This window comes from Panthera onca, chromosome B2, assembly GCF_046562875.1.
Source record: "Panthera onca isolate mPanOnc1 chromosome B2, mPanOnc1 haplotype 2, whole genome shotgun sequence".
Lineage (NCBI taxonomy): Eukaryota > Metazoa > Chordata > Mammalia > Carnivora > Felidae > Panthera > Panthera onca.
In genome coordinates, this window is record NC_138343.1 from 122,723,673 (window position 1) to 122,751,582 (window position 27,910).

Here is a 27,910-nt window from a genome sequence, read left to right on the forward strand (position 1 = left end):
CCTTTCCCTAAGTTGTTGAGTTACTGAAATCATCTCCCAGGGAAGAGGATAGCAGTTTTCTGGTGATATTTGGAGAATTTCTCTTCCCGAGTACTTTCAGTAGAAAGCGTATTTCTAGGTTGGAGACAGGGTGTGCCCAGTGAAACCCTCAATGGTGACACAGCATAAGGCTTGACCATACTTCATGCCATCTCCATTTCCTTCTCCAGTGGACTGGACGACTTCCTAGGAACGCAGTCTCCCCAGCCGCAACTCTAACTGCAGTTCAGAACTCAACACGACCATTTTTCTACGTGTCATCGAATTTCTTCTCCACTGAATTCTAGATAAACCTCAAAGCTTCACTAGGAACTGCTGTGTAATTGTTAGACTGACAAAAACAACCTTTCACAAACATAAGCTACTTAAGGAGTTTTGGATGTCAGAGAGACCGAGAGGGATCCCTAAAACTCCAGTGCCTACAGTAAACATGGAGTAAACAAGTCAGGTACCTTCAGTGACTGCAGAGAGTCTGAATTATTATCACAGTAGAGGATGATGTTGTTGGCCATGCTGAAACTTTCTCTGACCCCGAGGTGGTAAAACAACGATGGCTGTCGGAAGGCGTCACTCATCTCCACCACAGCGATATCTGCAAACACAAAACAAAGCCCCCCAAAGATGACACCTAAATAATGCCCGGTAAGCACAGTTTGATTTCAACAACTTAGTATTCAAAGAGGAAATGAGGAGATGATAGGGATTTTCCCTCCTCACTTACTACTGAATTTTGAATTTGTAGTTCTACCTGGAAGTGGTTTTAGAAAATGCAGCAAACCTGCATTTTTTTTTTTTTTTAAACACAAAGGAGATCATATAATTACTGGAAACTAAGCAAAGTCTGCCAACGGTGGGCTGCTGGGGCTACTTCTCTCTATGAAATTTCAACTTTAAAACAAGTGAACTCAGGTTCCAGAAGCAGATCCGCAGGAAACTGCCTTAAGTGATGAATGTAAAATAAGACTTAAAAAAGCAAATAGGTAAGGGGCACCTGGGTGGCTCAGTAGGTTAAGCCTTGGACTCCTGATTTCAGCTCAGGTTATGATCTCACTGTTCGTGAGACTGATCCCCACATCTGGCTTTGTGCTGACAGTACGGAATCTGCTTGGGATTCTCTCTCTCCCTCTGCCAGGCTCACATGTGCTCCCTCTCTTTCTCTCAAAATAAATAAATAAATATTAAAAAAATCAAATAGGTAAGATTATGAATTAATCCAGAGCTGTATTTTACAACTAATTATTTATTGTTATCAATATCCAGCAAGTCCCCAGCAAGTATAATCAAGAAAAAAAAAGAAAGCAAAGATACAGAAAATTATGACTAAGAAGGATAATATAACCAGATACAAATTCTACCAAAGCTCAGAGAAGACTAACACCAAGATAAGTATAAGCCTGACACCAAAATTTGATAATAATGTCCAAAAAATGAAATATAGATTAGTTTCAAACTTATTTTGTATATGGACAAAAATATGAAAAAAAAAACGAAGAAAATGCACCAAGCATTACAGTATAAGAAAACTAGATCACGGGTTTACAATTTATTTTGGGAATGCAAGGATGGCTCAATGGAAAAAAAAAATTATCAGCATCTCCACAGGTGTTCCAAGTGCATAATTAAAATCCAAAACCCATTTCTCATTAAAAATAATTGCAAGCCAAAAATAGAAGTGCATGCCTTTAACATGAAAATGATATATATTCACAACTGCCAACTTTGTTTATAGGTATTCCCAGGAAAATCAGGAAAAAGACAAGGCAGCCAATTATTCCCACCACTAGTTGGCTTTCTGAAAATCCCAGATAATGCAATAAGATTTCACAAAGAGATATAATATTATAAAATAAAATACACAATTATCATTACTTGGAGATGTTTTGGCTATCAAACCAAAAAAAAAAAAAAAATCTCAATAGAATCAACTAAATAACTATTATAAGCTATAAGATAATTTAATAAGGTGTTGAGATGCAAAATCATCATGATAACCAAGAGCTCCCTTTGTAATCATAACTAGTAATATTTGGAAAATATAATGGTGAAACAAATCCTAATCACGCTTAAAATGAAAATGTTAACATACCTTGTGACAAATTTAACAGATGTTGCTAACTTGTTAAAAATGTTTGCAATATATGAGAGATGAAAGGTTAATATCACTATAAATCATCTCTTATTGTTCAATTTAGAATAAGCAACCATAAAGACATCACAATAGAAAATTAGGCTATGGATACAGGCAGGCAAATTCACAAAAGAATAACTAAAATGGCAAAGAAATACACAAATAATATTCTATACCTCACTATGAATAAGTGCACATTAGGCAAACTGTAAAATGCCACTTTTTTTTGTCTAACAAGTGGTCAAAAATATTAAAGAGTGCCAATGAAGATGCAGAGAAATGATACTCATATGCCAAGGAGAAGTTTAAACTTCCCGGGAGACTTAAATACTTAAAATTATTTACACTTTTTGATCGAATACCTCCATTCCTAAGAATTTACTCCAAGAAAATTCCTATAAATGTGGCAGGTTTACTTGTAAGGATGTCCACAGAATTTTTTTTTTTTTGCAATAAAATGGAAAACACCATTAATAGGAAAATAGGTATGTGGGTAAGTAGATACATAGGTAGATTCAAATAGTGGCTTATTATGCAACCATTGAAAGCTACATTTTTGAATCGCTATATTGTACACCTGAAATTAAATATAACACTGTATGTTAACTACACTGGAATTAAAATAAAAAATTAAAAAAACAATATTGTATAAGAATATTTAGCAACAGAGGTAAGCTCAAGCTATAGTAAGTAAAAAAAAGTATTAAATATAATACATTATAATGTATACATTATATGTGAATATATGCATGTGAATAAAAAAAATGTCTGGAAAGTTGTACACCAAAATAACAGCTGCGTATTGCGATTGTGCATTATTTTTTCTTCTTTATTCCTTCTATATATTTTTTACAATTTTTCTTACGAACATTGATTACTTTTAAAATTTAAAAACCTACCAAAACACAAGAAAAACAATACTTGAAAACCTGTGTGACTGAACGTAAAACTGAACCGCAGCACAAAAAAATAATGCAGACTCTTAAGCTGTTTGATGCAATCGACCTTGTCTAATGAACGTGAGATTAGAATTCACATTCTGTGGAGGAGAAATAAATCAGATCAAACGGAGGCTGAAGACAGAGAGGATTTAGTGAGGTTATGAAAGAGGCAGCCAGGTCACAGGAGCTTCAAAAGATTTTTTTTCAAGGCTAAAATGACTTACGGGCTCTTTAATACAAATAAAGAGTTTTCTTTTGGGGTCCTTCACATTTCTACATCAAAAATCAACACATGAGAAAATGAGTCACTGCATCCCACCTACACGCCCCATCTGCCTCCTGCACCCACACTGTTTCCTCCTCCTACAGATGCCAGCCACTCGCAGTCAGTCGTAGGGCTCTAAAATCAAGAGACAGCGTAACATGGGGCTGAAAGAAACCGAATGAAGCAGTGGCTGATGAAAAACAAACGAGAGATGTGCAAAGAAAAATACTAGCTAAGTTAAAGCAGTCACAAGAAGAAGGGAGATGGGTTATTTCCAGAGAACTGCCTCCTGGGACTTGATGCTAAAATAAAATAGAAACACTGCAGAAGGCTTTTAGATTAAGAGTGAAACTAGATATTCAAAATAAATGGTACAGGCAAAATGGAGCATACTCATCAGGTCTGAATGTCTAAGCAGGAACAGATACATTTTTTTGGATGCTGTATAGAACATTAAAAATGCTTGTTTGTATAATTTTAATACACTGAATAGAGTACAACTCAGAAAAAGAGGCACTTTTTTCTACTTCAGGTCCAGATGACTGATATATTTATGTTCTTTTCTAAATTTATTTTTTCATTTCCATGGAGTAAAATGTACTCTTCTTTCTTCTCTGATGAAGTGATCAGAGCCTGTGCCCCATTTTCTTAAATTGTTGAATTTGTTTTCTTCTTGTTGAGGTTTGTGGGTTCTTTATATTATCTGGATATTTTTCCTTTGTCAGACAAAGGGATTTGCAAATATTTTCTCCCAGTTTGTGACTTGTCTTTCCAGGCTGTTGACAGGATTTTCTTTTTTTTTTTTAAACAATTTAACGTTTTTTTATTTTTATTTTTGAGACAGGGAGAGACAGAGCATGAACAGGGGAGGGTCAGAGAGAGGGAGACACAGAATCTGAAACAGGCTCCAGTCTCTGAGCTGTCAGCACAGAGCCCGACGCGGGGCTCGAACTCACAGACCACAAGATCATGACCTGAGCCAAAGTCAGCCGCTCAACCGACTGAGCCACCCAGGCGCCCCTGTTGACAGGATTTTCAAAGAGCAGAAATTTCTAATGGTAAGTCCAATTTATCAATTTTTTTCTTCTATGGATTGTGCTTTAGGTGTGGTATCTTGCCTAACCCAAAGTCACAAAAGTTTTCTCCCATGTTTTCTTCTAGAAATTTTGTAGCTTTACATTTTACATTCTGATCTATGATCCATGTTAAGTTAATTTTTGTCAATGACATGGGATATGGGTCAAGATTCATATTTGTTGTAAAGACTCTCCTTTCTCAGGCGAACTGCCTCTGCTTCTTTGTCAAACACTAAATGGCTACATTTGTGTGGGTCTGTTGTTGGGTTTTCTGTTCTATCTTTTGCCAACACTACACTGTTCTGATACTTGGGGCTTTATGGTAGGTATTGAAATCAACTATGAGCCTTCCAACTCTATTCTTCTGTTTTCAAAATTGTTTTAGCTAATTTAGTTGTTCTATTTGCTTTCCTGTGTAAGTTTCCTGTGTAATTGGTAGCTGAGAGCTATCAGTTGATAACTACACACACAAAAAAATTCCTCCTGAGATTCTGACTGATATTGTGTTGGATCTACAGATAGATCACTTTGGGGGGAACTGACATCTTCATACATGGAGTCTTTCCATGCATGAATATAGTGTATCTCTCTATTTATTTAGGTCTTCTTTGATTTCTTTCCTAAGTATTTTGTAATTTTCTTTTTTATTTTAATTTCTTAAAATACAATTTATTGTCAAGTTGGCTAACATATGGTGTATACAGTGTGCTCTTGGTTTTGGGGGTAGATTCCGTGATTCACTGCTTACATACAACACCCAGTGCTCATCCCGACAAGTGCCATCCTCGATGTCCATCAATAGACAGTTCCTACATGTATTCTGTTAGATTTATACCTAAGTGTTTCATTTTTTTTGGTGCTATTATAGATGATGTTCTTTCAAATTTCAAATCCTAGTTTTTCATAGCTAGTATGTAAAAATACAGTTGACTTTTGTATATTGACCTTCTATCCTGAGACTTTGCTAAACTCACTTACTAGTTCCAGGAGCTTTTTTTTTATTTGCACACGTTCTGGGATTTTCTACATGGATAATCATGTCATTTGAAACTAGAAATGGTTTTATGTCTTCCTTTCTAATCTGTATGTCTTTTATGGTTTGGGGTTTTTGTTGTTGCGTGCTTTGTTTTGCCTGGTTACACTGGCTGAGGCTTCCAGTAACACAGGATTTTTAAAAATAGTAACATTTCATTATTTAACAAAAATATCATCTTATGACTATCTTCTCAAAAGCAGTAAAATAGGTGAAAATTATCTTCCTTGTGAGGTGATCTTAAATCATGTCTAAAATGCAAAAAAAAAAAAAAAGATGTAATTATAATAAACACCTGTTACTCCACAATTCTTAAAACTCACTTCTATGAGTTGCAGTTTACCCACTTTATTTCACAAACATGTATTTATAATTATTATGTGCCAGGCACTAGTTGCTTATCAAAAATTAACTCAATCTTCATAAAACCCCTTTTTGGAGGCAATATTATTATCATTACTTTAGGACACTGAGGCAGGGAATGTATAAATAATCTGCCCATCATCAGCTAGGAAGTGATGGCACCCTGCCATCCTTGGAAGGATTCAAACTCAAGCAATCTAGGGGTGCCTGGGTGGCTCAGTTGGTTGAGCAACCAACTCTTAATTTTGGTTCAGGTCATGATCTCAGTCATGAGATCGAGTCTCACGTTGGGCTCTGTACTGAGTGTGAATGAAGCCTGCTTGAGATTATAGCTCTTGCTCTCTCTCTCTCTCTCTCTCTCTCTGCCCCTCCCTACTCACACCCTCTCTAAAATTAAAAACAAAAAACAAGCAGGCTAGCTGGAGAGTCCATGCTCCTAGTTCTTCACTGAGCCACACCCTACACTTACAGGTTATAGAGGTTCTCAAGATCAGAACATAAATTTAGAGATGCAAAAAAGATTTGAGGACCAAAGCATATATTCCTTTCATATGTTTCATGACCAAATGCACTTAATAATTTTCTGATTGAGTTTCTGTAGTAATATTGTGAGTAAAACTGCTATACTTAAAAACTAAAGTTTAAATACTTAAAAATTAAGTCTGTTTAAAAATATAGACAAAGGTACAAAAATCTCTTACATTTTTAGCTAAAGTGCCATGTCTTTGCTTTCCTCCAATTGTGTTAATGTTAAATGGAGCACAAAATTAGATTTACCCAGGGTTTATTAAAGCATAATAAATTTTTAGGGCAATAACATAAAACTGTTGTGCCTAATTGCATTTTGGTCATTAAATGGCAGTGGTTCATGGTCTGTGTTACTTTTTTTTTTATTTAATTTTTCCTTCATAATACCCTATCTGTTAGTTAAATATCTCACATGAGCCTCTGTTGCTTGTAAAAAGCAGAGTTGAAGCAAAACATTAATGTTCAGTTACTTCTTATCTATTCAATGTTTTCCTTCCACATTAGATCACTGATGACAAGGCAAGAGCCCAGTAGTGATTTGGCTTGTAGTCTGGTCTACAAGATACTCCGAAACTCCATTATCAATGGAAACTTCCCAAGTTATCACACAGAACTACCCATTCAATCATACCCATCCCCCAAGATGACCCACTGGTGCCAATTTAATTCTACAAACGTCCTGGGCACTTATTACATAAAAGTTGTATTATTTGCTATTATGAAAGTTAAAGGAAAAAATTCACTAGATATGATTTTTGCCATCTCTTGTGGGGCAGAAACATGAGTTGGCAAATACCGACACAGAAGGCGTACCGGGCAGAATGTGGCTGGTGCTGGTGAAGTACAAATGGTGACATTCAGAGGCCAGGGAGGCCAGTCCTGGTGGAAGGAATGACTGAAGCAAATGTGAATGAGGCATCAGCAGGCAGAGGAGTTGGGGTGGAGCACCTCAAAGAGCAGACTAAAAAAACAGAAGCCCTGCACATCAAAGGCACCACAGAAAAAGGAAAGGCACAAAGTGCCTGGGGCTTGGTCTGAGCAATGAAGCAAACCTCAGTAGGAAACAAAGTCAGTTCCCAATGGAATTCTAGAGATTCCCCTAAAGAGCAGACACTAACCCCCAAATGCCCATACCATCTTAGATTCTTGTTGTTTTTTTTTTTTTAATTTTTTTAATGTTTATTTTTGAAAGAGGGAGAGAGAGACCCAAAGCATCAGCAGGGGAGGGGCAGAGAGAGAGAGAGAGGGGGAGACACAGAATCTAAAGCAGGCTCCAGGCTCTGAGCTGTCAGCACAGAGCCCGATGCAGGGCTCGAACTCACGAATTGTGAGATCATGACCTGAGCAGAAGTCGGACGCTTAACCTACTGAGCCACCCAGGCGCCCCTAGATTCTTAAGGGAAGTATAGCTTGCATTCCATTGATTTTTCTATATTATGAATAAATAAGGGTTATTTCCAACAAATCTACTATATGTAAATTACTAAAATGTTACTCATGACCTAGCAGTGTCCTGGTAGAGCGTCCTAGAGACTCTGAGTCAGGTTACTAAAGTTTGGCAGATATGCAATGTTGGGACGTTGCAAACCTCCCATATTAATAGAGGTAAAATTGTTGAGATTTTCATGAAGGACAGAATAATCTATCATCATTGTTGTCTTGAATTGGTCATGGTTTGGCAATTCCTGCTATGAATTACTATTCATGTAGCTTCATCAGTATCATTTTATTTTCCTGTATGTATTTAGCTAACACTGTCATGTATAATGATACATATTTATGTCAACAATAAACATTTTGGCCCATAATTTCCTCATCACTAAACTCCAATAAATGTATGCCTAGTGATTCAAACATGAATCATTCTTATATTACTAAAGCAAATGTATACATAATGTCCCCACCCCAGCCTTAATTTGCTTGTTTAATGCTTGTTTGATTATTACACTGGGGAGTTAATTTTTTTTTTTTTTGAACCTGGAAAGTGAGGACTAGGAGCAGGTGATCAGAGGCAATCAACCTCCACAAGTTGGATTTTAAAAATGTTGAGATCCAAGGCATCTACAGAAGGAAGGGCGGAGGAAAAGGGAGAAGCCTAGGGAGGGAAAGGAAAAAAGGGGGAAGAAGGGAGAAGAGAGAAGGAGGGAGAGAAAGAGGAAGCAGAACCAAACAAGATTGGTATAAAAGCGGATGTCTCCTTGCCTGGACAGTAGCCGCGGGAGTCCGGTTCCTGATGCTCCAGCTTTAGAGAAGTGAGGGGGAAATCAGCACACATCCATAAAAGGTACCCCTCCCACAGTGAAAGGACCCAGAAGCACAGCTCTCTGACAGGAGGAAATGCAGCCTCAGAAAAGCACATCACAGGGTGAAAAGCTGGAAGGGGAATCTTCTCTCCATCTCCAGGGGCCTTGAGACAAGGGATAAGCATGCAGATGACAGACAAGCCATTTCATGACTTCCCAGTGTTTGAATCTTAATTAAGTTTCTGGATGGATGACCTTGGACACTACCTTAAGTTCACTGAGCTTTGGTTTCCTTAACCATAAATCAAGAATAATAATATCAGTATTTACAGCACAAAGCTGTTAGGATTACATGTGCATGAGACACAGCAAACTCTCAATATATGATTATTATAAGGAGCCATCATAAGAAATGTTAATAGGAAGCCCTTTGAACAATTTATCATAAAAATGGTATCAAAGACAATGCTAAAATGTAAGTCAACACCCCTGATGAAATCTCATATGAATAATTACTCATAGAAATGAGGCTGAAATCAAATTATGAAAACACACACAGCCAGCACAAAGAATTTTGACTTGATTCTATAATCAATGGTGATCCATCTATATCTATGTTTTGAGAAGGGGTATGGCAGATCAAAATTTGGGGGAGATAAACCTAGATTTTATGCACGGATGATAGACAAAACAGACTGGAAGCTGGGAGGTCAGTTAGGAGTCATTCACTAAACTAATACAGAGAACATGGTAGGGAATTCAAGAGGCTTTGGGGATTTGGTGGATACAGGATAAAGAATTAAAGATGATTCTATTTCAAACTTGAATGGTTAACACTTATGGCTTGCCATTAACACAAGTGACATAAGAAAAAATACTATTTTTTTCCAGGAACTTGAGTTTGGACTGAGATACTTTAAATATCGTGTGTGTGTGTGTGTGTGCGCGCGTGTGTGTGTGTGTGTGTGGTATCTAACTGACAGGTGTCATTCTGAATCACAGCAGAAATCAGAATCAGATATCCAGACTTCAAGCTATATTCAAGAAAGTATGGTACTGGTACAAAAACATACATATAGATCAATGGAACAGAATAGAAAACCCAGAAATGGACCCACAACTATGGTCCACTAATCTTTGACAGAGCAGGAAAGAATATACAATGGAAGAAAGCCAGTCTCTTCAACAAATACTGTTGGGAAAATGGACAGCAACATGCAGAAGAATGAAACTGGACAACTTTCTTATACCAGACACAAAAATAAATTCAAAATGGATTAAAGACCTGAATTTTAGATAGGAAACCACAAAAATCCTAGAGAACACAGGCAGGAACCTCTTTGACCTTGGCCGTAGCAACTTCTTACTAAGCACATCACCAGAGACAAAGGAAACAAAAGCAAAAATGAACTATGGGACTTCATCAAGATAAAAAGCTTCTGCACAGCAAAGGAAACAATCAATAAAACTAAAAGGCAGCCCATCGAATGGGAGAAGAGATTTGCAAATGGCATGTGTGATAAAGGGTTAGTATCCAAAATCTATAAAGAACTTACACAACTCAACACCCAAAAAGCCAAAGAATCAGACCGATTTAAGAGTCATGGTGCTGTTAGTAGTTGAAGTGGCAGGTGTATATGAGATTGAACAACTTAGACAATATAGAGAAAAATGAAAAGGTATCTATGATTCAGGAAACCCTTTCTTCATCAAATACCCCACAGAAACATAGTTCATCAACATGCATGTGTAATAAATGTTCATAACAGCACTATTTGTAAACCATCAACAATAGAAGAAATAAAGTGTGCTATACAGAGACAATGGATACCACATAGCAATAGATTTTTAAAAATCTACAACTACATGTGACAACATGAATGAATCTCACAGACTGTTAAAAGAATCTGGATACAAAGGAGTAGGTATCTTATGATTTTGTTCCTATGATGCTCAAAAATTTGATATTAAAAGTAAAAAAAAAAACCTAGCAGATACTTTGGTGGAGGACAGTGGCTGAAAGGGGACTCAGGGAGGTCTTCTGGAGGGCTGGTAAGGTTCTGCCTCTTGATCTGGGTATTCAGGCATGTTCACATTGTGAAAATCAATTCATCTCTGGTTAATGATTTTGTCAAGAATGGTAAAAGAGGACTGTATTTGGTTTCCTGTAGTCATTATAACAAAGTACCATAAACTTAGTCCCTAAAAACAACACTGTAATTCTTTCACAATTTTTTTAATGTGTACTCATTTCTGAGAGGGGGGGAAGGGACAGAGAGAGAGGGCACAGAGGATCTGAAGTGGGCTCTGTGCTGACAGCAAAGAGCCTGATGTGGGGCTTGAATTCAGGTCACGTGAGATCATGACCTGAACCAAAGTCGGACGCTTAACCGACTGAGCCACCCTGGCACCCCTCACAGTTTTTTTTAAGTTTATTTATTTTGAGAGAGACAAAGAGAGAGCAGGAGAGGGGCAGAGATAGAAAGCGAGAGGGAGGGAGGAAGGGAGGGAGAGAGAGAGAGAGAGAGAGAGAGAGAGAGAGAGAGAGAATCCTAAGCACACTCTGTGCTGTCAGCATGGAGCCGGATGGCGGGCTCGAACTCATGAACTGCAAGATCATGACCAGGGCTGAAATCATGAGTCTGAAGCTTAACTGACTGGGCCAGCCAGGCGCCCCTCTTTCATAGTTTGGACGTCCAAAATCAAGGTGTCAGCAAGGCCAAGACTGTGGTATCTCTAGAGGCTCTAGAGGAGAATCTATTCTTTGCGTCTTCTACAATCTAGCAGTTTCTAGCATCCCTTGGCCTGTCATGTGTGTGCCTGTGGTATTAAACTGCCTTTTGCCTCTCTCTTGGAAAGACACTTGTGATGGCAGTTAGGGCCCATCCCAGGAATTTGAGATCATCTCCTTATCAAGACCCTCAATTCAATCATATCTGCAAAGACCCTTTTTCCAAATAAGGCAGCATTCACCAGTCCCAGGGTTTTGGCATAGACATTGGAGCATAGGAGTAAGGATCAGTTTTCAGCCTACCACAAGGATTTGGAAGGTGAGTACAGCAGAACTCAAAGTGTTGAATAAGAGGTGAAGGAATGGAGGTAATGAGCACAGACAACTCCCCAGAAGAGGAAGAGGAAGGAAGACGAATAACATTTACTGAGATCTACAGTAGAGATCTTTTACATTCAGTAAGGAAACCAAGAGATCAGACAATACTTTAAAGGGATAGAAAGATCTAAAGGTTTTTAATTTTAAGGTGGAGTACTTGAACATTAGTAGAAAGATGCAGATGTTAAAGGGAGAGGTGGCTAATTAATAGGGACAATTTCTAGATTCTCAGATGAGAAAGACAGGTTTGGGTGTGAGGTAGAGGAGAATAGTCAGCCTTGAAAAAGCAGTCCTCAATATAGTTTTTTTTTTTTTAATTTTTATTGTAGAGGAAGAGACTGCATGCAAGCAGGGGAGAGGGGCGGGGCGGGGGAGAGAGGGGGAGAGAGAGAGGGGGGAGAGAGAGAGAGGGGAGAGAGAGAGGGGTCTCTCACATTTAATTTCAATTAAATCTGCAAAGCTGTTCACGCTTCAGTGAAGTTTCTGACACACAGCATAGCTCTTTGTAGAAGAATCTTACACAAGAGTCCTCCTTACCAGTTGGAACCAATAATCGGCCTCGTTCAATTGGCACTGGTATTAAGTTCTGTAAGGTTACAAGAGTTGATTTGAGATTATTTTTTTGAAGAAAATCTGATTGTTCCTCATGGATGGGCATCCTGTTTTATACATTTACAACTTATCTACACAGAGACAGTAGGAAGAGGCCCGCCAACCCTGGAAAATTATCTGATGGTGCTCCCTAATAAAACGGCCATGGCAATTTCATTCATGTCTGAGGTTGTTCTGATTGAGATTTTCACACTCTGTCTAGGGAAACAGCTACAGCATATACGCGTTATAGCTACATAAACGATAATAGTTACTAAAACAGCGTAGCACGGGGATACAATCAACAAAATTCAGATAATGGAAAATCCTTCAGGAAAAAGGACCAGGTTTCCTCAAAGAAACGTCAGAGGGAGTGGGAAAGCAAGATGGAGAGAGAAATCAGATAGTAAAGACTTTAGGGACACCGTCAATTACCACGCATATACCTGATTTGGACTCCTGACTAAAAACGAACTTTAAAAAATATGACATGAATGAGAAAATTTGGCAACTGACAAGATTTTTTATTTGTTCACACATTTTTTTTATTTTTTATTTTTAAAAAAATTTTTTTTAACGTTTTTTATTTATTTTTGAGACAGAGACAGAGCATGAATGGGGGAGGGTCAGAGAGAGAGAGGGAGACACAGAATCTGAAACAGGCTCCAGGCTCTGAGCTGTCAGCACAGAGCCCGACGCGGGGCTCGAACTCACGGACCGCGAGATCGTGACCTGAGCCGAAGTCGGCTGCTTAACCCACTGAGCCACCCAGGCGCCCCTGTTCACATATTTTTTAAATGTCTCTTTTTTTTATTTTAAGAGGTGGGGGCACATGTGCAAGCAGGGGAGGGATAGAGAGAGAGAGAGAGAGAGAGAGAAAGAAAGAGAGACAGAGAGAGAGAAAGGGAGAGAATCCCAAGCAGGCTCCCCGCTCAACACAGAGACACGGGGCCTGGCACAGGGCTTGATTCCATGACCCTGGGATCATGACCTGAGCTGAAATCAAGAGTCGGACGCTTAACCTACTGAGCCACGCACGTGCCCCAAAAACTCACAAGGTTTTTGATGATATTAAGAAATTACTTTAAATGTGATTAAGAGACTGTGGTAGGAGCCCTTATGGTTTAGAGATTTTAAAAAGTGAACTGTTGGTGCATAGTGCCTCGTAATGTGTGTATTCTTTATCAAAGACTGTTATTCCTCATGCGATAAGCGACTGAACTGCAAGCAAGAATCGCTAAACTTGTTCCTGCTGCAGGAAGAACATAGGTAGTAAAATGAAAGACACCCAGCTCGCATGCAACTTGTTTGGCAGAAACAGTTACTCACCCTGATGAACAGGCCAGTTTGAAAGGTTGTTTTTTTTTTTTTTTTTACCCCCTTCTTGCACTTACAGCTGTCATCTCTTGTCCTCATAAACCCATTCGGATCTAAGCAGTGTGGGTGAGTGCCCGGGAGATCCACTGTGCTCCAGGATTCGCAAAGTGTGAACAAGTGGAAACCTCTGAGTCAGAATTCACCAACAGGTCTAAAAGATGTTATGCTTTTCCGTTCTCTGTAGTCTCTCAAAGGCACTTGCAACACCTAATAAATAATCCGCGTCTAGTCAAAATGGGAACTGTTTTTGTTCAAATTTCTACATCTTCTTCAAAGAGTATCCGTCATTCTATTAACACAGCAGATGTGTAAATATGATTCTGCCAGGAATGATGTCACTCCACGGCTTATGTGTTGACAATGCGTTTGAATTCAACAATTCATTTTGGGGGCTTTAAAGCTTCCTCCTTGAGGAAGACCTAATGGAGACAGTGCGTTGGAATTACAACTATTCGTTGTTAAAGAACCTGTTTATTGCTGACAGACTTAGGTGGCTGACCTAAGAGTCTGGGTTCTTTTTTTTTTTTTTTTCTTCCAATTAAAATTAAATATCAGGATTTCACTTAACTCTCTAGGAAAGTTTTGTTTAAATGTGACAGATTAACGTGATCACAAAAACATCACTTAAAACAGGAGCTATCATTATACCTAAAAGGCCAGTCACACTAAAGTGAAGACTGGTAAGAACATACCCCTTAGAAGCCCTCCAATGGGGGCGGGGGTGGGGGGGGAGAGGAGGGGAGCACCTGGGTGGCTCAGTCAGTTAAGCCTCTGACTTCAGCCCACTTCAGTCATGAAGAGATCATCCGTCATGAGCTCACGGTTCCTGAGTTCAAGCCCCACGTCAGGCTCTGTGCTGATAGCTCAGAGCCTAGAGCCTGCTTCAGATTCTGTGTCTCTCTCTCTCTGCCCCTCCCCCGCTCAACTCTGTCTCTCTCTCTAAAATAAATAAACATTAAAAATTAAAAAAAAAAAAAAAAAGCGGCCCTTCAATGGGGAATCTGGAATAAGCCTGTTCCACAGACACAGCAATAGACGAGAGAGGAATGGACCTGGCCACAGCCCCCTTCAGTGTATTAGCCACTAAGTGATGCCCTCATTCATGTCTTTCAATAGCCTCCTATCACATCACACTGGAGTCTCCAGTTTCTTAACTTTACTTCAATCCCATCAGGCACTTTGGAAATGCCTCCTTGGCTCTCACACTCGTTTAGCAAGCATCTATTATCTATTCTGTACAAGGTTCTGTGAAGGGGTCAAAGAAATAAGCACCCTTTGAGGAGCTTATAATCTTCAAGTGCTTATGAGCTACAGAAGTCCAAGGTCAAATGAAGTGTATGTAATTGTTCAATGGGGGCACAGAACAAGGAGTGATTAATTCTGACGGAGGGGGTCTTAGAGAAGGCATTGCAGGGGCAACACCTGCAAGGGGAGCCTTGAGAAATGGTCATCTTTCCGTACATTGACTGGGAAGGAGGGGCATTTCTGGCTGCTCATGATTGCATAATAGAGGAGTTTCTCTCTGCCAGAAAAAACTGCTCCACCACCGATGAATGGACGTGTGCACAATCTCCCTATGAGGGAGGAAAGGCTTATCATTCTGTCTATCCAGGCTTCCTGCAGGAAGTGTACAAGCAGTGAAACAAATTGCACAATCATTTCTTAGGAGCGCTTTTCAGTAAAAACGTTTTTCTTACTCGGAAGAGAGATATTTCATTTGGCTTCTGCTTTCACACATCCTAAACTGCATGACTAAATACACCCCTTTCTCTTAGGTACCGCTGGGCTGCCCTGTTATCTATCCTCTCTACTCCTTGGTCCCAGCAGAGTTTTGGCTCCCTTCCCTTTTCTCAGCTCCTCTTGCAAGCCTACAGCTAAGGACACGTTGGTCGGTGCGCTAGAAGCCAAGAGGTGCCTACTCGCTGAACAGAAAACTCTGCAGCGGAGGCGTTTGATGGTAAAGAGACAGCTTTTAATTCACGTTGCTGAAGCAGGGGAGGCAAAAAGAAAAACTCACCTCCAGGAAAGATGAAAAAATAAAGGGCACCTGGACAGATACAACTGTGAGAACTGATTCGTTGCGAGGGACCCCTGACAAAGCGATGGGACCTGAGGGAGGTAGAGAAATAAAGGGAGGTCGAAATAAACGTGGCCCATCTGTAGTCAGTACTGACCGGGCATGACAAATAGCAAGCAGTTCCTCCCATCAGGGAGTGTGTGGCTGGTTGGATCAGGAGACCCAGGTCTGCACTTTGGCTGTGCAGCAAACATTACTGGGGACCCTAGGCCTAAAACCCCTGTTCCCCCAGCCTGTTTCTGTCAAATGACAATGATAGTAGTCCCTGTCACAGAAAGGACTGAACAACAATGAGCCCTTAAGAAATACTAGCCATCATGGGGCGCCTGGATGGCTCAGTCGGTTAGGCGTCTGACTTCAGCTCAGGTCATGATCTCGCAGTCCGTGGGTTCAAGCCCCACGTCGGGCTCTGTGCTGACAGCTCAGAGCCTGGAGCCTGTTTCGGATTCTGTGTCTCCCTCTCTCTGTGACCCTCCCCCGTTCATGCTCTGTCTCTCTCTGTCTCAAAAATAAGTAAATGTTAAAAAAAATATATTAGCCATCATTAGAGAGTGGGCCACGGATTAGAAGGTACTTTCACACCTTATTCCTACCACAGAGAACTGTCAATAATTTAGAGATAGGTTTCTATACTTTTCTGGTTTAGTAACCAGGAGCTATGCAATCCATACATTGGGGTTCACTCTTCTCAAGGGATTCTTTTGCAATCTGGACAAAACCGCTAGCTGGAGAACATCTTCCAGAAAAGCCTTAGACCGTATCGAAACAACCAGTATCTAGAGTTACTCTTTTGGGGTTGAAGGGGACAGATCAGGGTAAATAACTGCAAGCCCCTCAGAAGGTGCTGGAACCAGTTCAGTAGGTATCTTGGTTTGCTTCAGGGTCTCCGATTCTGTCCACTGCCCCACTGTCCTGTCTAGTAGAGACCGCTTTACTCTGTCACCCTCAGCAGCAGAGCAGTCCGGGTCCTGCTGTGTTGTCACCTCCCGTGGGGCAGTGGAAGCCGGAGGCTGGAGCTGCCAAAAAGTTCAGTAAGAACCACCCCTATGCTGTTACCACCTCATTAAGCTCGGCCCTGGGGCTTTCATCAGACGAAGACCTCAAACTGCTTTTAGAAGAGGAGCTGCTTTTTCCAAATTTCCCAGACCAAAGTAATGAGGGAGACTTTATAAATGACATGAAGCAGAATCAGACAGCATCTGAACTCCAGCCCAGCATTTCATTTTGCTGGTGTTTTTCATCTTTTCTTTTTTTTTTTTTTAAGCTGTTTTTTAAAAAAAAATTTTTTTTAACATTTATTTATTTTTGAGACAGAGAGAGACAGAGCATGAACGGGGGAGGGTCAGAGAGAGGGAGACACAGAATCTGAAACAGGCTCCAGGCTCTGAGCTGTCAGCACAGAGCCCGACGCGGGGCTCGAACTCACGGACCATGAGAACATGACCTGAGCTGAAGTCGGCTGCTTAACCGACTGAACCACCCAGGCGCCCCTTTTAAGCTGTTTTTAAAAATTATTTATTTATTTGAGAGAGACAGTGTGAGGGGGGTGGGGGGGGAGAAACAGAGAGAGAGAGAGAGAGAGAGAGAGAGAGAATCCCAAAGCAGGCTCTGTACTGCATGGTCAGTGCGCAGAGCCCAATGAGGGGCTCGAACCCACAAAACCGTGAGACCATGACCTGAGCCAAAGTCCAACGCTTAACTGGCTGAGCCACCCGGGTGCCCCAAATTTTCAACTTTTCTTTGGTCATTTTCTGTGTGTGTGCATGTTTGTGCATGTGAGCATTTCCTTCTTTTTACCTTGTGCCTCCTTCACCTTTAATCTTGGTTTCCTTTTTTTTGGAATCTACATCTTCCTCTAAGGGCCTATCCTTGTCCTCTTGTGTTTCTGTTGTTTACCCACCATTTCTTAGTGAAAATACCCATGCCACGGTCAAGTCTCTTTCAGACACCAACAAGCCAGAGCTGGTTTTGCAGCAGCCGACGTGTCTCTTGAGTCTTAGACTAAAAGTCCCAAATGCTCTTTGGGAACTGGTTTAAACCAAGCAGCCAAACCTAAAGATTCTCCCCAGTCGTCTCTACTCCCTGTGATTTCTTTAAGAGCAAGATGGAGACCAAAAAAAATTGCCTGAAATTCCATCATCCATAATCTCACTACCAGGAACCCAGATGCTATTGTTATTCCAATTCCTGATTCGTTTTTTATGTTAGCTTGCTTTTAGAGAAAGTGTTACACAAATTATTTTCTTAAACTGCCCACACTTGCGAAAAGGAGCTTGCGTGCTGCAGAACAACGGAGCCATTTTCTGCCACTTATTTAGATCCTATCACTCTGACACAGAGCCACATTTTTTACTTCTCTTAGAAATGAGAGTTAAATTAAAACGGTGATTGTTTTTCACTCCTGGAACCACTTTTTACTTCTTCATGTTGTATCCCCATCACATGAACCATCATCACATCTCATTATAACATGTACACTTGCTTTTCTATAAATAAGCCTGCCTTGGTTAAAGCTAAATGGGCTACCATCATGACCCAGCAACGTCACCCTCTTTACTAAATTTATGGAACCATAAGACTACATCCAGGTGACTGAGAGAAATTTAAATGTTGTCAATTCTCAAAAAAAAAATGTATTCCTCGGTATCAAGGAAGTAAATTATCATACATATTTAAATGATCTATTATTAAAATGTATCACCTGGAGATACTAAGCATTTTGGTTTATTTCCTCCCTTTCCCACACAATTATATATACACACACCTACATGCATGCACACACTTATATGGTATGGGGGCAAAACTACAATTACTCTACATATGATATTCTAATCATAACCACTTCTCATTGCTAACTTTACACTTGGGGAAATCTGAATACAGTGTTCACAATTTGCTCTTGAATTAAGACACTAAAAGTCTGTACTCAAACATTTACAAAGCCCCTACAGCTATAGCTAACATCATACTTAGGGGTGAGAAACAAAAAGGTATCCTGCTAAGATCAGAAACAGGGCAAAAAGATTCCCTCTCATCACTCCTTTTCAACATCAATGAGAAGTCCTAATTAATACAAGAAAAGGAAATAAAAGATATACTGATTGGGAAGGAAGACATAAAACTGTCTTTCTTCACAGATGACACGGTGATCTACATAGAAAACCTGAAAGAAGTGGCAAAAAAAATTCTTAGAACTTACAAGTGATTATAGCAAGGTTACAGGATTCAAGGTTAACAGAACAAATGTCAATTGCTTTCCTATGCGCCAACAGTGGACAAGTGGAATTTAAAAGTAAAAACACATTACCATTTACATTAGGATCCCCAAAATGAAACACTTAGGTATAAATATAACAAAATACGTGCTAGATCTACATGAGCAAAATTACAGAACTGATAAACATCAAAGAACTAAACAGATATTCCATGTTCATGAATAGAAAGACTCACTATGGTCAAGGTGTCAGCTCTTTCCAACTTGACCTATAGGTTCAGTGGAATCCCAGTTAAAGTCCTGAAAAGTTATTCTGTGGAAAAAAAACTGATTCCAAAGTTTATATGGAAAAGGAAAAGATCAACAATAGCCAACACAATATCGAAGAACAAAGTTGGATATCTGACAATGCCCGACTTTAAGACTTACTGTAAAGCTACAGCAACCAAGACAATGTGATATTGGTGAAAAAAACAGGCAAATAGATTGATGGAATAGAATGGAGGACCCAGAAATAGACCCACATAAATACAGTCAACTGATCTTTAATAAAGGCACAAAGGCAATACAATGGAGCAAAGAGAGCCTTTTCAACAAACAGTGCTGGAACAACTGGACACACACACACACACACACACACACACACACAAAATGAATCTACATATAGACCTTATGCCCTTCACAAAAACTAACTCAAAATGGATCACAGACCTAAATGTAAAATGCAAATCTATAAAACTACTAGAAGATAACACAGGAGAAAATCTAGATGATTTGGATATGGCAATGACTTTTTAGATATAACACCAAGATATAAAAGCATGATCCATAAAAGAAATAATTGATAAATTGGACTTCATTAAAATTAAAAAGTTATGCTCTGCAAAAGACACTGTTAAGAGAATGAGAAGACAAGCCACAGACTGGGAGAAAATATTTGTCAAACACATGCCAGATAAAGGACTGTTGCCCAAAATATACAAAGAATGCAAACTCAAAAATAAGAAAATACATGTTTAGATTAAAAAATGGGTCAAAAAAAACATCTGAACAGACACCTCACCGAAGAAGATAAATGGATGGCAAGTAAGCATATGAAAAGATGCTTACCATCATGTATGTCATTAGGGAACTGCAAATTATAACAACAATAAGATACCACTACATACCCATTAGAATGGCTAAAATTCAAAACACTGGAAACACCAATGCTGGCAAGAATGCAGAGCAACAATAACTCATTTATTGCTGGTGGAAAGGGGGAAACTGGTACAGCCACTGTGAAAGAAGCTGGGTAGTTCATTGAAAATCAAAGATATTCTTACCCTATGATCCAGCCATCACGATGCCTCGTATTTACCCAAAGGACCTTATGTCCACACAAAAACTTGTACACAGAGGCTACAGCAGCTTTATTTATAACTGCCCAAACTTGGAAGCAACCAAGATGTTTTTCAGCACGTGAATGGATAAACAAACTGTGGTCCAGACAATGGAGTACTATTCAGCACTGAACAGAAATGAGCTATCAAGCCATAAGCAGACATGGAAGGACATTAAATGCATTTTACTGGTGAAAGAAGTCAATTTGAAAAAACTATGCACCAACTATATGAGACTCTGGAAAAGGCAAAATTATGGAAACAGTAAACAGGTCAGTGGTTGCCAGCAGTTAGGGAGGACAGAGGGATAAACAGAGCACAGAGGATTTCTTGGAGCACTGAAAATACACTGCATGATACTATAATTGTGGATACCTGTCATTATACTTTCCTCAAAACTCACAGAATGGACAATATCAAGAATGAACTCTAATGTTAACTATGGACTTTGAGTGATGGTGTGTCAGTGTAGGTTCATCAACTGAACAAACATACCACTCCGGTAGGAGATTCTGATTACGGGGGAGGCTACGCTTGTGTGGTGGCAGGGGGTATATGGGACATCTCTGTATCTTCTCTATTTTGCTGTGAACCTAAAACTTCTATGAAAAAAATAAAGCCTATTTAAACAAAAAAGAATCCTGGATGTCCCTCCCCCCAAAAAGGCTGTGTCCATAACGTCAGAGTTTATAAAGAGGGCCCTTTGGCGCAAGCCACGGCGCTCCCACGGACATCCTGAGATTGTGCTGGAAGGAGGAGCTGGTCCTCATCAAGTCTGGAACTCAGCAGCTCCACTCTGGTAGCAGAAAACAGATCCCTTCAATCCCATCTGCCCCAAAGTGCACAACATCCACACCCTGCACAGCCCTCGCCAAGCCCACACCTGGAACCTGGCTGGATAAAGTACAGCCACCAGGCCTCGTCATTTAAAGGATGATTCACAACCTTGGCTGCAGGTTGTAATCACCTAGGAGCTTCGAAACACATTGAGAGCCTGCAAACTCAGTCCAAGAGACCCTGATGCACTTGATGGGGGTGTGGTGTGGGCATTAGGATTTTTAGAATCAGGGGATTCTAATTTTCAACAGGGCTCAGGATCGCTAATTTGGCAGCTGATAAAAAGACGCTCACTCATCCATCAACCCGGCAACTTGTCTAGAAGCAAGGCACAGACTGCTTCTTTCAGCATTTTGACCCATTACTGTGCTCCTTACAAATTCTGGCAAGAAACACTCATTTGCATAATAATGGAAATAAATGGCTCTCACAATGAAGACCAGTGTAAGCAATGTTTGGATGGAACCCAATTTTTCCTGTTCAGAATGCTGACAGGGCAGCAGCTGGCCTCCAGTTGGCAGTTATTAAATATTTTTATTTTTTGAGCAATTTAATTGGGCCTTTTGCATCTGGTATGTACGTTGTTTAGAAAAGTACCTTCAAAGTGGCCGAACAGTGACTACTTTTCCTTTTTCCTATATCAAATTATTTTTAAAAAGGGTTAAACATAGTTAGAATCATGTATTTCACCAAGGCACATACTTGGGGGAAGAAAACTGGTTTTCTTGCATTTTCAACTCCCCACACTCAACTCATAAAATGAAGTAACACCGATGTGGTCTAGAAAAGAGGTTTTATCCAGGCACATAAAGAGTTAAATGAAAGGCCAGCCATAGTTGTGTAGGGAGAAAGGGAGGGTGCTGGAACTCTCCCAGCAAGGCTCTTTCCCACTCCCTTCCCCCTCCTCTCCCATCTGGGAGTACAGAGATGCCCTGATTCCCGGAATACCTACAATCCTGACGGTGAAAATCACAACACCCTATTCACAAGGTAGACTTTGAAGATAAAATCCCTTTATTCATGAGCTTGGCTCTTGCCATCGTCTCAGTGTTCCTGCAGGTGTTCTGCCTGTTTCCACCGCTTCTTTGCTCGATGCTTTCCAGCTACACGCAGAGAGAAAGAGGCCTACACACCTGAGAAAGAGGTCAAACCTGTGTGTGCTGTTTTGCAATGACATTTTCAATAAAGGCATGTATTATCTGTCCTTTTTTTGCAGCAGGTAATCTAGGTAATTTCAAGGATGGTCTAGTGATTTCTTAGTCACATTCAAAGTTAATAACTTAAGGGGCACCTGAGTGGCTCAGTCGGTTGAGCATCTGACTTCGGCTCAGGTCATGATCTCACAGTTCATGGGTTTAAGCCCCGGGTCAGGCTCTGTGCTGACAGCTCAGAGCCTGGAGCCTGCTTCAGATTCTGTGTCTCCCTCTCTCTCTGCCCCTCCCCTGTTCGCACTCTGTCTCTCTCTCTCAAAAATAAATAAACATTAAAAAAAGATTCAAAGTTGGGAATGCAAGCTGGTGCAGCCACTCCGGAAAACAGTATGGAGGTTTCTCAAAAAACTAAAAAGAGAACTACCCTACGACCCAGCAATTACACTACTAGACATTTATCCACAGGGATACGGGTGTGCTGTTTCGAAGGGACACATGCACCCCCATGTTTATAGCAGCACTATCGACAATAGCCAAAGTATGGAAAGAGCCCAAATATCCATCGATGGATGAATGAATAAAGAAGATGTGGTATATATACACAATGGAGTATTACTCAGCAATCAAAAAGAATGAAATCTTGCCATTTGCAACTACATGGATGGAACCGGAGGGTATTATGCTAAGTAAAATTAGTCAGAGAAAGACAAAAATCATATGACTTCACTCATATGAGTACTTTAAGAGACAAAACAGAAGAACATAAGTGAAGGGAAACAAAAATAATATCAAAACAGGGAGGGGGACAAAACAGAAGAGACTCATAAATATGGAGAACAAACTGAGGGTTACTGGAGGGGTTGTGGGAGGGGGGAATGGGCTAAATGGGTAAGGGGCACTAAGGAATCTGCTCCTGAAATCATTGTTGCACTAGATGCTAACTAATCTGGATGTAAATTTTAAAAAATAAAAAATAAAATTAAAAAAAATTAATTAATTAAAAAAAGATCCAAAGTCAATAACTTAAAACTGGGTTGATCTCTAAGGCTTCTTCCTGCTAACCCTGGACAGATTCTGGGTAGCCTGCTAGTGGGACTTGAATTTGCAGTGAATCATGCCCGCCTGCGGGAGCAGAGCCTCCGGGAAGGGAAGAAGCAGAGAAACAGGTCAGGCAGTGACTGAGTAGGTAGGTAGGTCCAGGTGTGAGCTGAGGATGTTCAAGCAGGGAGGTAGCAGTCACGGTGGAAAAAGGTAAATAGGTTCTAGACACATTTTGGAGGATCATCAGAGACTTAAAATGATTCGGTATCTAAATTACTTTTTTAATCTCCAAAATACAGTAAGTGAAAAGACAAACAAAAAAAAGATATTCAGGAAAGTATGCTATCATTTGCTGTAAAAAGACATGAATTCCTTGCTCACCCATTATCTAAAGGATACAAAAGAGATTGATATCATTGGCTGAATCTAGAGAGAATGATTAGGTGGAAGGGAGACAAGGGTCGGAGGGTAACTCTTCACTGGATATACTTTTGTACCTTTTAAACTTTCAATCTTATACATTACCTATTTGAAAAATAAAAACAATTTTTAGAAGAGGAAAATAATAGTGAGATGTCATCGGTTTCAAAAAGCCTCATCTGTTTGCATTTTCTACACCTCTGTCAAAGCTCAACTGGCGTCCCAATAAAATCTCAAAATTTAGCTTTAGTATCTAAATTCGTGACTTCCCCAATAGAACAAATATCTTCCATGGTAAATACAGCACATTTATGGCCTAAGTCTGTATTATAAAAAACTAGGGATAAGGGAATCAAATGTAAAAGTAAAAAATTTGGGGTGGGCAGAAAAATACAAATATGTTCATTTACAGTCTGTGAAAAATGATACACATAGGAGAAGATAATCTAAACTGTAATGAGATATCTGACTGTGAGTGCCTCGTTACAACATGAGTTGCAACTTAATTAGAACTCTAGGAGCTCCCAAATATTATTCCCTGAAGATACTGGCCCAATGGTCTCGTCAGAATAAAATGACCAGCGAAGCACTAAACATCACAGAAAGAATCCTAGATATACAAAGAGGTATGTATCTTGAAAGAGGCATATATCCTAATAACTCTCCCAGTAGAAAGGCATGGCACATTCATACAGAGAAAGCCATAAAGGGTTCTAATCCCCAAGAAAGGGAGACAAAATCTATGTATAATCAATAAGAGGAAAAAAAATAGCAGAAATATTTGGAGAATGAACACTAATATTCTTTCTCTTTTGCAACAACAAAAAACGAAGATGAGAAGAATTGGCAGAATCCACTCCGTTCGTTGTCTGTCTCACGGGCAGCCTTGGGTGAGTACCTCTATGCTCCAAGGATGGTCAGCTTGCCATGTGCAGCTGGAAGACGTATGCTCCACTATTGGAATATTCAATTATTTTTTAAAATCCTTCTGTGTTTGAGTGCAAAATACTCTCCTCAGCTTCTACTCATTCATTGTTTCTATTTCTGCTTTCCTAAAGCTACACTGAACAACAACAACAAAAAAACACCCTACTTTTCCTCCAAAAGACTTCAGACATTTAAGAACAACATTCTTGAAATCCCTGACATTTCTTCTCCAGGTTACACATCCCTAATCTCTTCATATGGCAACGGGAGTTCCAGTTCTAGTAACATGCCTGCTCTCTGGATATACTCTGGTCGAGGAATGTATGGGGAGCGAATGACCAATAAACGGGTTTTCTGAGGTGAAATGAGGTAGAACTACTTTTTAAAAGTGTAACTCCCAATGGACTTACAAAACTGGTTGACCATGGAGATGGTATGTCCTGAAAATGCATGACAAATGCTGAGAAGTGGTGAACGTGTTCAGCTATTAAAAGGTCATTAGTGTCTTGGGGCGCCTGGGCGGCTCAGTCAGCTAAATGTCTGACTTCAGTTCAGGTCATGATCTTGTGGTTCACGGGTTCGAGCCCCGCGTCGGGCTCTGTCCTGACAGCTCAGAGCCTGGAGCCTGCTTCGGATTCTGTGTCTCCCCCTCTCTCTCTGCCCCTCCCCCCACTCATGCCCTGTCTCTCCCTCTCTCAAAAACAAATAAATATTTTTTTAAAAAATTAAAACAAAAAGACAACACACGTTTAAAACAAAAAGGTCATTAGTGTCTTTCTTAAGTAAGACTAGTAGATTAAAAACAATGAATTGGGGAGTAAGTGGGAGGTTTTGAAGTAACAATAGTGAGTGCAGACTGGTGTTCTCCAATTTCATGAGTACACAAATCACAAGGAGATCTGGTAAAACAACAGATTTTGATTCCACTGTGGAAGAAAGAAGTGAGGAGACTCTGTTTCTCATAAGCACCCAGGTGATGCCCATGCTGCTAGTACAGGGACCACACGTTGAAGCAACAGCCATATTGTAAATCCATAAGCAAGACTGAAGGAATGTGTTAAGCATACAATGAAATAAATTTTCGCCAGCATGGCAAATATTGTTACATAAAAAAAACTCCAGCTCTATCAAATATATGGTGGCTCTTTTCAGGGAATAACAGCTATTAACTATGATCTCAGAGAGAGATTTCAAAATGCCAAGTTTCTGAAAGAAGCCCATTTCCATTTTCTGTCTCAAAGTGAGAAATCCCAAATAAAGCCGTACGTACTCCTCAAAGCGAATGGATATGCGTAGGTGCAGCGTATGCAACACTATCCATTTCACACCCTTACCCAGCTGCCTTTAGCCCGCCTTTCTGCATGAATATCTTAGTTGATAAGCTTCCTGAAGTGTATTCAGACAAAGGAGGCACTTGGGGAAAATGTCCATATTTATAGCTAAATATCCACATCTGGACCCTGTAACTCTCCGTTATGAATCCCAAGTATGTTAATTTATGTACATTTACACAAATATTTATTTGGAAAAGTTGAAGCTGAAAATCTATTTTGAAAAAAAACAGGGTGGGATTCTTTATAAAACATACACAAAGAAAAGGCATAGGGTAGCCAAAGTCTGATGAAATACAGAAGACTACAGGATAGCAACACAGTGTTTGTTTTGTTTTTTAAGAATGAAGGTGAAATTAAGCTACAGAATTTAACACTTGGCATAGGACAATAAAAAATACCTTTGAGATTAAGAATCAAAAGTTGGAGGCAAATTTAAGGAAGTTAAAAGTTGAAGTAGATATTTGTAGAAACTGTGGTCAAAAATGAGAGAACTGCTTCCAAGGAAAGGGTGTAGATACTTTAACAGCTTTAAATAAATCAATGCCAATTAAGGCTCTTGGACACCTGTGTATATACATATTTACAATTAAGGACGAAAGATTCAGCCAGTGGAAGAGGTTTAACTTTCATATACGGTTAGAGGCAAATCACTGATCTTAGGAAATAAAAGTAGAACAATAAAGAAGATTATACGATATGGCTGAAAAGTTTTAAAATATTAAAATTGACTTAATTATAGGGGCCTCTTTTTAAATTTTTTTTGATGTTTATTTATTATTGAGAGACAGAGAGACACAGAGGGCGAGCAGGGGAGGGGTAGAGAGAATGGGGGAGACACAGAATCTGAAGCAGGTTCCAGGCTCCGAGCTGTCGGCACAGAGCCCAATGCGGGGCTCGAACTCACAAACTGCGAGATCATGACCTGAGCTGAAGTAGGTCACCCAACCAACTGAGCCACCCAGGTGCCCCTATAGGCGCCTCTTTAAGGTACATGTTAAGGTCACCAGCGAAAATATCACTCCATGATAGCTGGTTGGCAGGTGCTACTCTCTCATGTGAATCTCAACCTTGATGTGTCAGGACCATTGACTGTCATACACCTAGAGGACCCTCGTTAGCACCCACAGAATGCTCCCTCATCTTCCAACAGGCTGAGCTCAAACATGACCTCCTGTGAGACCTGCCCACCACACAAAGTGTAGTTTCAAACACCATGAATTTAGAATCTGTCACTTATTTACCACTCTTCTCCAAGTTACAGGGTAAAAAACACTGAAATTCAGAGACCAAGGAAGAAGGAGGCTCACGAAGGTCCCGGGACAGGCTGCCCTCTGTAGCATTCCTCCATCTGGTGTTTATGGAGCTACCCAACACTGCTCTTCGTGAGCAACTATGTTGGTAAGCCACCTACCGGTGCCCCTTTCAAATTCATCCTCTTCCAACTTACAAACACGCCAACAACCAGTCATTATACCAGCACCCCTGCCCCAATATACTAATCAAAGCAGAAAGTAGGACAAGGTATGGGTTCCCTTTTCTCCATACCCCATTGACTTGGGAAAGCTGCAGCCCACTTCCCTTCCAGTTTTTCATTAGCCAATACAGAATGGTTCCAGAACATTTCTGGGGACCTCTGAAATACAGCAAATATGTGCCAATTAGGTGTTGGAAAGAACTTCAGAAGAAAATAGTACCCAGTGATGAAGGGGCTGAATTGTTAGAGTTCATGATGCATTTGAGTATTTTTGTTGTTAAAAACAATTTGTCAAATTACTTCTTCAGCAAGATCATGTGTCACCTTTAGACAGATTTAGAACATACTGCTCTTAAAAGG

General features: G+C 40.0%; 1 protein-coding gene and 1 long non-coding RNA gene across 5 annotated transcripts in view; one reads left to right on the forward strand and one right to left on the reverse strand.

The window, feature by feature from the left end:
- MAP3K5 (mitogen-activated protein kinase kinase kinase 5) overlaps positions 1-27,910 on the reverse strand; it is a 203,548-nt gene that overhangs the window by 138,357 nt on the left and 37,281 nt on the right. For all 4 annotated transcript variants that reach the window (XM_078447354.2, XM_078447352.2, XM_078447351.2 and 1 more), the window contains one exon: positions 492-631. In XM_078447354.2, the coding sequence (XP_078303480.1) occupies positions 492-631 (140 nt within the window). The remainder of the gene's footprint in view (positions 1-491; positions 632-27,910) is intronic.
- On the forward strand, positions 616-13,899 carry LOC132667678 (uncharacterized). The gene is made up of 3 exons (XR_009605296.3): positions 616-681; positions 4,218-4,431; positions 13,713-13,899. It is a non-coding gene; the product is annotated as an uncharacterized LOC132667678 (long non-coding RNA).